At 40.8% G+C, this 10,412-nt stretch overlaps 1 protein-coding gene across 5 annotated transcripts in view; it reads right to left on the minus strand.

Annotated features, from left to right (window-relative positions):
• Nucleotides 1–10,412, minus strand: part of dock4b (dedicator of cytokinesis 4b) — a 203,359-nt gene that overhangs the window by 8,410 nt on the left and 184,537 nt on the right. For 4 of the 5 annotated variants that reach the window (XM_015050131.1, XM_015050132.1, XM_015050133.1 and 1 more), the window contains 6 exons: nucleotides 9,554–9,665; nucleotides 7,213–7,294; nucleotides 5,836–5,945; nucleotides 3,783–3,855; nucleotides 1,042–1,158; nucleotides 340–401 (listed from right to left, as the gene is read on the minus strand). In XM_015050131.1, coding sequence (XP_014905617.1) covers nucleotides 340–401; nucleotides 1,042–1,158; nucleotides 3,783–3,855; nucleotides 5,836–5,945; nucleotides 7,213–7,294; nucleotides 9,554–9,665 — 556 coding nt within the window. The remainder of the gene's footprint in view (nucleotides 1–339; nucleotides 402–1,041; nucleotides 1,159–3,782; nucleotides 3,856–5,835; nucleotides 5,946–7,212; nucleotides 7,295–9,553; nucleotides 9,666–10,412) is intronic. The other variant, XM_015050134.1, reaches the window with a different exon arrangement.

Consider the following 10,412-nt stretch of genomic DNA (forward strand, 5'->3'; position numbering starts at 1 on the left):
CAAAAAAAAAAAAAAAAAACACACTATATATATATATATATATATATATATATATATATATATATATATATATATATGTAGAAGTCTAATAAACCCATGTACATTTTCATTTAAACAGGTGACATCCCTGCAGAACCTTGAATATATTTAGCTAATACCCTCCAGCCAATCCCGTTTAGGAACCTCTTTGGGACGGCTGACATATTAAAGTCCTACATCAGCAGAGGTGGAGCTGGTCACAGCTCCACTGAGCAGTTAATACAACCCGTCTCCGTCTCACGTTCGACACAGAGCGGGATAATGACCGTTTCCAGAAGAGTGAACAGAAGCGGGACCGACCTTCTGCGGCGATCTGGACATGGGACCTGGCGACTGCGGCCTGGTGTTTTTAGTGGAGGAAGCTGCAGACATTAAAAAAAAAAATGGAGAGAGAGAGAGGAATAGAATTAGGGGAGCGGCGTTTTCGTTCACACAGTGGGATGACACAGCATGAAGTCATGCAAACAAGGACACACGAAGCAAAGAGAGCCTAGAGCTGAAAGAATCAGCAAAATCAAATAAACACTGTTGTTCTGCAGGTCCTCCAGACTGCCTTAAGCTGCCTCTACACCCAACAGCTGCTCTCGCGCTCTGGAGAGGGAGAGCGACTCCATCTGCTGATGACGCTGCCGGGTTAACTGCACTACAGCCGAAAAACACAGAAGCTAAATCGGTTTCATCTGTAAATAATAATAAAAAAAAAAAAATAAATTAAAAAAAAATAAAAATCTAAAATGAAATAACACTTCGAACTGATAGAAGAAGAAGAATTAAATTGCGATGAAACGCAAATTTGAAACAAGTACGATTAGAATCTGATGCCGGTCAGTATGGAAAGAGCAGAAATGCCATACGGCTTGAGGAGGATGTCAACAGCAGGAGGAGGAGGAGTCAGATGGGGGAAATTGGGAAAAAGAGAAGAGCCGTTCGAGAGCGGCAGGTGTCAAAAGCCAGACTGGGAGAAGTTAGCGTCATTCTTCAGCAGAGGGGCGGCCATTTTACCTGGGTGCTGAGGCCTGGGAGGGATGGGAGGGCATATGGGTTTGGAGACATTGTCAGAGAAGGACGGCGCGCGCTCTTTGACACTGTCAAGGCTCCAGCTACTGGGAGTGGGTCTCACTTTACAGCACACAGACACACCACACAAAATGAAATAAATAAATAAATAAATAAATAAATAAATAAATGAAAAATTACAGGATGGAGTTTGCATGCAAAAACACAACATACAGTAGAAACACTGACATTTTCTTTGGGTAATAACATGCTGATGAGTGAGGTTAGAGTCGTTGTAAATGCATCAGTCTTCACACTTTAAGTGCATTTTAATCTGACTAGACATAAATTGAGATTTTAAAACATTTTCTTCAATATACTCTTATAAACATTTCCTTGGCATGCTCTCTGATCTTTCCCGTTTTGAAGAAAATGGACCTCTAGATGTCACATAACTGTATAGCCTCACCTCACCAAAAAGTCATGGAGTCATCCATATTAAAAAGTGTATAATACTTCTGATTGACCTAAAAAAATGTAAAATAAATCCAAAACATCTTTATGACTCAAGAATGTGCATAGGTAGAAGACTTGTTTTACTATTAAAGTCCAATGGAAACGGAGATTTAATAATTGCCCCAACCCACAAATATTTAAAGCTGCAATGGGTCTGTCCAGTAATTAACAGTTACGGAGGACACGCATGTCAGCTAGTGTGTGGCAAACTGCTCAACCTTGTTGTGACAGATTGAACATGAGCCGTTTCAACAGCTTGGCTTATTGTGCACCACACACTTCTGTCTCTTCTTTGAAGTAAGAGTAGCTGAGTAGAAATGATGCAATGTCACATTCCTCAAAAAAAAAACACCCACAAAGGACATTGGGTTGTTTGCTCACTGTCAATCAAAGTGGATCAAAACTGTATTTTTTCCCCCCCAAAGATATTTGTGCAGTTGATTACTTTTGCTGCCCTTTGTTGCATTTTACAGATTTATCTCCGATTCCCACAGATTCCCTTCATGCGCACATTTGGATATTTTCCGCAGAGAACGGAATAAAACGACGCGTGTCTATTTGAAATGTCAAGTTCGTTAAATCAGCCGACGTTCGGCCACGACTTCCGATGCAGATATTTCTGTGAGAATAAACTGCAATCAGGAAATCGATGCAGTCGTTCCTTGCATGCTAAGCCTTAGAGTTGGTGTTAAACTCTAACAACGCCATCCAAACATTATTAGAAGGTAAAAAAAAAAAAAGTTACACTTCCTCAGTAACAGGTTCTGTGTAAATTCTTCCACCTTTTTTTTTTTTATCATTGTCATCAGTGCAGACAGCCCGCATCACCATATTGTGATGCAGCGCCCTTCTCCTGCTGCGTTAATTCCAGATCACAGTTTTGTGTTTTCGTGCGAGTCACAAGGAAGCCATCGCATCCACGCTCCTCGCCGTTTATTAAAAGGAGCGTCATCTGACACCATCTGTAATTATTCCTACGCTGAGGAAATGAGTGTGGAGTCGTTGCTCGTTCTGTTGCGTCTTAAATGTTAAGCCCAAAAGAAAATAAGGAGGCGGGGGAAAGTTTTTGAAGGAAATTGGAAGAATTTTGGCCGAGATGTGAATAATTGTCTTTAAGACCATAAAACCGGCTCAGAGCTGGTCGAGGATGATCTCACAGCACCCAAAGCCTCCGTAAAGCTCGGAGGAAAAAAAAAATATATATATATATATTTTCATGCTTTAAAGAATAATACTTTAGGGTCTGATGGAGAAAAAAAGTCTTTCTTTTTATGTTCAGGATTTGTTTTGAACCCACTTCAAAAATGCTAATGTCTGCATCGACTCTGGCTGAAAAGTTGACGGCAGACATGTTGCATCAGGTTGCAGAGGGTAAGAATTAAAAAAAAAAAAAAAAGCCTTTAATTTTATGTGACAGTATTGCATGGTGTGCGTCTTATATCACAAAATAGTTTTTTTTTTTACAAAAGGTAATTGCAAAACACATAATATAGGTTTTCCGCATATTTTAAACTGCGATACCATATCCAATCTGAGCGATGCACACCAGGCTTGAGAATTTGAGAATGAGAATTTATAGAAAAGACAAAATTCACCAAACTACTGTTGAACAACAAATATTAAAGATCTGTCTTCAGTTGTTTCTTGATGTAGGCGTTTATTAGAAAAAAAATGCAACAAAAAATTTTATTGTCAATAACGGCTCTGAGAAAAACTGAATTCAGTCAGAATGGAAAATGTACGGTCAAGGCTTTGCAAAATAAAATAAAAAAATGGTTCTTTGAAAAGGTCGTAAAAAAAAACCCCAAAAAACAATCAGTGCATTTTTGTTATATTTCTGTTTTCAAAAGAAGCTTCTACGGAGATATTCGCTGCAGCTGCCAGAAAAAAGCTTCGGTACAGTGTGTAGTAAATACACACTGCATGTATGAGCAAGATGGCCGACACTCTGGACAGTACCGCATGCACAGACGAAAACCCAAGAAGCTGTCCGCTTCTGCAGCTTCGCATCACAACGGAGATGGCAGCCACTTCTCTTAGGGGATTCAGATAGATGGACACAAACAAGGAATTTGTGATAAAAACACTTTTTCTATACACATAAAATAAGAGATATTCCCTGGAAGAGGGTTTTTTTTTTGTCTTTTTTTGTGCGATTCTGATTGCTGAGTGGACAGTTCCCAGTACAACTCAGGAGTATAAATAGATGTGCAACGAAAGCGAATGTGTACCTTTATCTGGTGCCGAGAGGTTGGGGTCACTCCTGGGTAGAGTGGTGTCGCCTATCTGGTGAGCAGGAGCTCTCTGCAGAGCAAGGAAATCACACAAATTAATCTTAAAAACACGCACAACCTATGAAGATATTTCAGCAAAAATTGGACTAAAGCTCTCGTAAAAGGCTCAGAGTTTTAGAATATGGGTGACACAAACAGCAGAGTATCATAACAAGTTTAGTGTTCAAGATTTTGCTATAAGTTTAGCTTTGATTTGCTAAAAAAAAAAAAAGAAAAATATAGATAGACATATGTAAAATAGTGGATTAGTTTCCTTAACCCTTTTGTGATGTCGCAATAGGGATGTGCGCATGGAGACTTATTTTGGGCAAGTATATTTTATCATGAAGAATTACCTTTATATATCACGATACAAAAAATAAAAATATAAACATCCTACCATGACATGTTATACAAGTGTAAAAGACCTAATTATCTGGCAGATCATAAATTTAAAACTGCAAAGAAATGTCAAGACATGTTGGCTTTGGCTCCGCCTGAGAGAAATGACTTTGCGCTCGCCCTAAAATCGCAAAAAATAAGAATGCAGCTAAACAACTCGTCTTTCTAATAACCGACATTAATCACCCAATAAAAGTGCTTTGCGGCATGTAGGTCATCGGCAATAATCTCCTCCGTAGAATTAAACATAAACGGGGTGAAAAAGAGGTCAACTCCACATTAAGCCGTGACCGCGAGCGATGAACGGCCTTGAAAAGCAAACAGATTAGGGTTGTTTTGTTTAGTTTAGGTTTTTTTTTTGTTATCGGGGCTTTGTCGGTGGATTGATTGTGTGGTTCCGTTACGTACTGTCCTTCAACCGGGAAAGCAATTACAATATCAGTGTGCTCTCATAACCTCTTGTTTTTATGTTATCAGCTTGGTGTACAGAACGGTTCCTTTGCCCCCCCACCCCCCGCCGCTGCCACATAATGGAACAAAGCTGGGGTAATCTTTAGCAAAAACAGAAGTAACATCTACTGCTCTTGAAAAATTGCACCTCTCAGCGACAAAATGGCCTTACACCACGAGCCCTCGCCAAGGAGACATTTTTGTCTCTGAGGCGGAAGTCAACCCATTGAGATGTATTGTACATTAACAAGGTGACCTTGTTTTCTGCCACAGTGTGCACCTCATTGGGTGCTGCAGTTGTTACAAACTTCGGAGTTTCCCTCTAGGCGGAATGTAACACCGCGCCGGACAACTATAGATCTGCTTCCTAATTTGTCTTTGTGTCCCAATCACACAACTGCACACTTTGACAAAAAAAAAAAAAAAACTAAACTGAGCTGCAGATAAACCTCTTAGGCGAGCAGAAAGTAGATGAAATGGCTCGCTCTTTGAGGTTGTCGTCTTATTTTCCCCCGCTTATGGCATACAAATGCAATCTATATCTCTAAATCTTGCCCTGAATGAGTTACTAAATGTGCTGAAGGGTTTGTTGAACATCGCTTTTGACACAGTCCCAGTGTGAAAAGTTTAAGCAGGCTGGAGATCAGAACTCATTGTGTCCTGCTGCGTCATGACCAGGTCATGGTCTCGTTCTCTTCTAATTTCCAAAATCCAAAATGTTCAATGGTTTAAAAGGCTTTTAATTGCACTGAAAGGTGCCTGAGTCACCAGGATTTTTCTGTGGCTGTGCAACATATTGTATTTAGCATAAATACTAGCCTGTTTCTGCGCACTGCTTACCAGCTGGTTGAAAGAAGGCTCATGCATTTCAAATTCGGTGTCAAGCACAATGGCCGCCATGGTGAACAAAGAGAAGTAGCGCCACGTATTATTATTTTTACGCTAATTAAAACTATATCTGGAAATTTAGTGTCATGTTAGCATCAAGCTATTACTGAATACTGGCTAAAGACTTTGGAGCCTGAATGAATTTACCAAGAACTTTGCAAGATAATAAGCATTTCCATGGCAATGTATCAACTACTAATACAAATTAGAAATTTATGAAGAGGAAAAATGCAAGACATAAATAGACAAAAATATGTGTATATTTGCCAACCTGTGCAGGATCAAGGGGGTTGGAGAAGATGGCACTGACCGGTCTCTCTCGCGGAGACAGACAGGCATTTTCTCTGGAATGCTTGTGTTTCTCTGCCATTTGAGGCGAACCTGAAATGAACAGTATGATATGTCAGAGCTCTGTCTCTCTCTCACACACACACACACACGCACACGCACGCACACACACACACACACACACACACACACACACGCAGGCGTACGCAAGCATGCGCATTCGCAAACATGTTCAGGACCAAACAGGGAGCAAGGTGTTAGGCTATTACCCGCAAATACTGGCAATCAGGAAAGGCCAATCTCTCTTTCTCCCTCCAAGCCTCTCTCTCTTTGCCGTCCTTTCAGCCTCAATAGCTCCACAACATGATAAATGGCTTGGCCCCTCCTTCACACACACACACACGCACACACACATCCTCCTCACTCCCTCTAACCCAACTCCCTTGCCTCCTCCGTTACACTGGACAATCACAACGGGGACGTGAGCCACAGCTCGACACGGCTACATGTGTAACGCGAGTCAACAGACGGGGGCGAAATCCAAACGAGCAAATTCGTCCGTCATTATTGCCGCCCTTCCCCCTCAGCGGCCGCCGCATGAATCTTGAACCATTAGCCAACTTGACAGCACTTGGAAGACCATCATATGAATATAAGATAGCAATCGCTGGCTCTCCTTCAGGTAGCACCACAGAGGCAATAATTCTCCGCGCGCTTTATGGGTAGACAGAGGGCACTTTTATAAGGGCGCCGCCCGCTGTCAGCGGCTTGCCAAAGGGGAGTGCATTCGCTTCCATAAACGTCTTCATATATTCTCGCTTTTTATGGTCGGGATCAGGCAGAAACACATTTACACATTTGAACACATCGGGATGAGAGGGGCAGCAGGACGAGGCATTAGCTATTCACTCTACCCAGCGGTGGACGCTCGGATAACCGAGTCTGGCCTGGACAGCGCTTGTTAGAAGGGAATAGCCAGCTCGGTTGTAGGAATCTCTTATTCTCTCTTGCCACGTTGCGCGCTTTCGCCGGCGCAATGTTCCCTTCAACACCATTTCTTCCAGCTCATTTATTTATCCGGCTTCATTTTGTATTCTCTCTGTTTCGCCTTTCCTCGGTTTGTTTTCCATCAAGCTCACTTTTTCTTCATTCTCTTTGAGGATCTTCCGCCGGGCTCCGACCTCATCAGACGGGATTGCCGTTCCGTTTTGGGAGACGGCGTCGCCGAAAGGTTTCAAGTACAACGTTGCACGTAAAGAACACTCGATATTTCAGACTACTTGGGACTGAAATATCAGTTGCATACTAGCCCACAGGGCTTTTTTTTTTTTTTTTTTTTTTTTGATAGAAGCCACCTTACCTCTGGCACTGGAGGGAGCTGAGCTGGTGACGTTGGGCGAGGCAGAATGATTGGAGCTGAGGCTCGAGGTAGATGGACTGGGCTGCAGGTGGGAAACAGCACAGCATTATGAACATCCGTCTTAAATCACCAGAACATTAATGTTAATAAACTTCAAGTCAAGGTTCATTTATTTATATAGCCCGTTTACAACAGCTTTGGTTGGTTCAAACACGCACAGTGTGGCATCACCACTGATTCTAAATAATACTGACAAAGACTCATCTTTAGTCTTAGAGTAAATCAAAGCTTTTTTTCTCCATTTCTCAGAATAATGTCTTTATTCTAAAGACATTATTCAAGTGATTTGCACAATCAGTGCATTTATAAAGAGGGTAAATAAAACTTGAAAAACTAATGTACATTAGTAGCAATTTTAGCATAGTTAGCTATGTAAACGTTGGCTAACTGTGACATAGCACTACTTAGGAGAAAATACATTGTTATGCTTTGAGACAAACAGTTAAATGAGAATATGAACTAAAAATCTAAAATATAAATAATGGCAGCACTTTCAGAAGTAAATTTTACATTTGAATATTCCCAATTTGCTCCGTTGGAGTGGTAAGCATCACTAACCACATCTTTGGAGGAAATAAAACCATTTGTGTTTCAATCTCTACTCAGTACCGTATGAACACACATTTCCAGAGTACCTGTCATAATTCATTTACTAGAAATATAAGTCAGTATCTGTAATACTGAGCAACATCTGTTGGTGGTTTACAAAGCAAATAGCATTGTCAATGTTACCCACTGGAGCCTTGATATGCTTTGGAGAAATGGTAATGATTTATTTAAAACATTTTTAATCAGTAAAAAAAAAAAAAAAAGTATTTCTCCGTTTTTCTAAGTCAACAACGGCAGGATGGAGTCATGGGGAAAAAAAATATAAGAGATCGAAAATCAGCTGCAAAACTCTAAATAATGCATCTCTATGAAAAAATAAAAACAGCAACCCTGTTAGCTCCTGGGGCTCACAAACACCAGCAGTTTGTTTATAGTCATCGTCGAGTCATTTGCAAACTTAGGAATATTTTTTCTGCGGCCCTCAACACCAATGTATGAAATTTGATCCGCCAACACGCAGCTGGTGGAGATCTAGACACATTTTAAACCAGGTTGTTTTTCCCCTTTCATCTTAATTTCCATCCAACTGAATGAAACCGGATGGTTGACTTTTATTTAACAGCGGTGTTGGTTTCACCCGTTCGTTTAGCTCGGCACGGTACGCCGAGCGTTTTCGAAGCACGATCCACGTCCCTATCGCGTCGCCGACAATAACATCTTGCTCTTTTTCTTGTTTGTGTGAAAAACTCAGCCAGAGTTTTGACTGGAATCTGACAAAGAATCTGTGGAGCGAGCAAAAACATTCCAAAGACTTGAAGCCAGCTGTCAAAACACTGGAACAGCAGAAATATGTAAAAGCCAAATTGATGTGAGGAGTTTTTCCCCCCGATGATCCAATGACATTTTTAAAAATATTATATTAAATGTTTAGTCATCACTCGAGGGATTTCCGTCTCATTTCCAATCAAAAACAAGCTTCTTCGTTGGATAGAAACAGTTTTCAATCCAAGTCTGCTGCAGGTATGAATACTTTTGAACTTCACTGCATCTGTAGCGATAAAGCCGGTGCCTCGTTCTACTAACGCATATCAAATAACTGCAAGTAACACCTGAAAATGAAAACCTAAATCTTCAATTGGATGTCTTATTGCATCATTTTTTTTTTTTTTTCCCCAGGTAAAGTAAAGCTTTAATATTCCAATCTATTATCCTAATTGACTCGGTCAGATTCCTGACAGCAGCCCTCTTTTGCCTCCCGTGTTTCCCCTCTCTTATTATTACTCCGGTCCTGCCAGGTGCGGCGGACGGCTTGCCAGGAGTTGTCGGCAGCTCTTTGAATTGGCCAAATCCAGTTTAGATTAGACTTAGGCAGGGCTCCCTGGACGGCCCGTACAAAGCACCGTGTCCTGAATTGATATAATCATGACAATTTGCTTGGCCGGACAGAGCCCTGGAAGAGAAAAGTCGACATGATAGAGAGGAAAAAAAAGGGTCAGAGGAGAGAGCGAGAGAGAGAGAGGGGAGGAAAAAGTGCAGGTGGATTCAGAAAAGGAAAAAAAAAAAAAAAGAAGAAGTGATGCGAGTTGAGCCTGTGGGGAGAGCAAGAGGGCAAATGTTGGGATGTGGACTCAATCTACTACTTTAAACAGCCTTTTCCGGGGCATGTGGGCAGCGCGCGCACGCGCGCGAGAAAGAGGCTGCTTGCATGTGCGTTTCACCGGTGAGGGATTACCTGCATGTTGAAGACTTCATCTGAGCTCTCCGACTGGCCGGTGATGTTGCTGACTTCGTTGGAGGCTTGAGATGAAAGAGAGGACGAGGAGTACCGGTTCACTGCAGGGTAGCTGCAGGGGCTGACGAGACAGAGGGAGAGAGCTTGTTACGGAGGATGTTTGTAAAAGGAAATGAAGTTATTTTCTAATCTGTCGTGAACTCAAAAAAAAAAAAAAAAGTTGAAATTCCTACTGAACGTCTTTTTTTTGTTTTTTTTTGCATTTTCTCACGTTGTGAGCCGTAAACTTCAGCGCAGTATTTGGGGGGGGGGGTATTTTATCAAAGTAGCACATAACTAAAGTGGATTTCATTTTTTTTAAACAATCTTGTAAATGTTGAGTACATTTGGACTATATGCTTAAGGTTTTATGGAAAATGATACGCTGGCTAAAAGCAAGCATGACATAAATGCTGCCTACAGTGAAACACTGAATTAAGTCAGAATTTGTTTATTTTTTGAATTTTAAACTAAAAACATCAAACCTTTATTGATACAGAATGCTTAGGCAGTTTAAATAATTATTTTTAAAGAACCTGTTTTAAAAGAACAGCACAGCATAATGGTTAATGACCAAACATTTGGAGTAAATAAACGAATTATAGTGGTTTTTGTGAAATAACCGTCACTCTTTTTTGAACATTCTTTGCAGACGCTAAATGAAATCAGTCATGATCTTCCCCTAACAAAACATGCCAAACATTATTATTGTCCACAGTTATAAATAGCCACTCTGGAGGGCCATTGTAGCTACATTGATATATATATATATGAAATGAAATTTTTTTTTTTGAAATGAAATGAAATTTTATTCGAACAT

Source organism: Poecilia latipinna, unplaced genomic scaffold, assembly GCF_001443285.1.
Source record: "Poecilia latipinna isolate Pla-1442-1.1 unplaced genomic scaffold, P_latipinna-1.0 Scaffold976, whole genome shotgun sequence".
Lineage (NCBI taxonomy): Eukaryota > Metazoa > Chordata > Actinopteri > Cyprinodontiformes > Poeciliidae > Poecilia > Poecilia latipinna.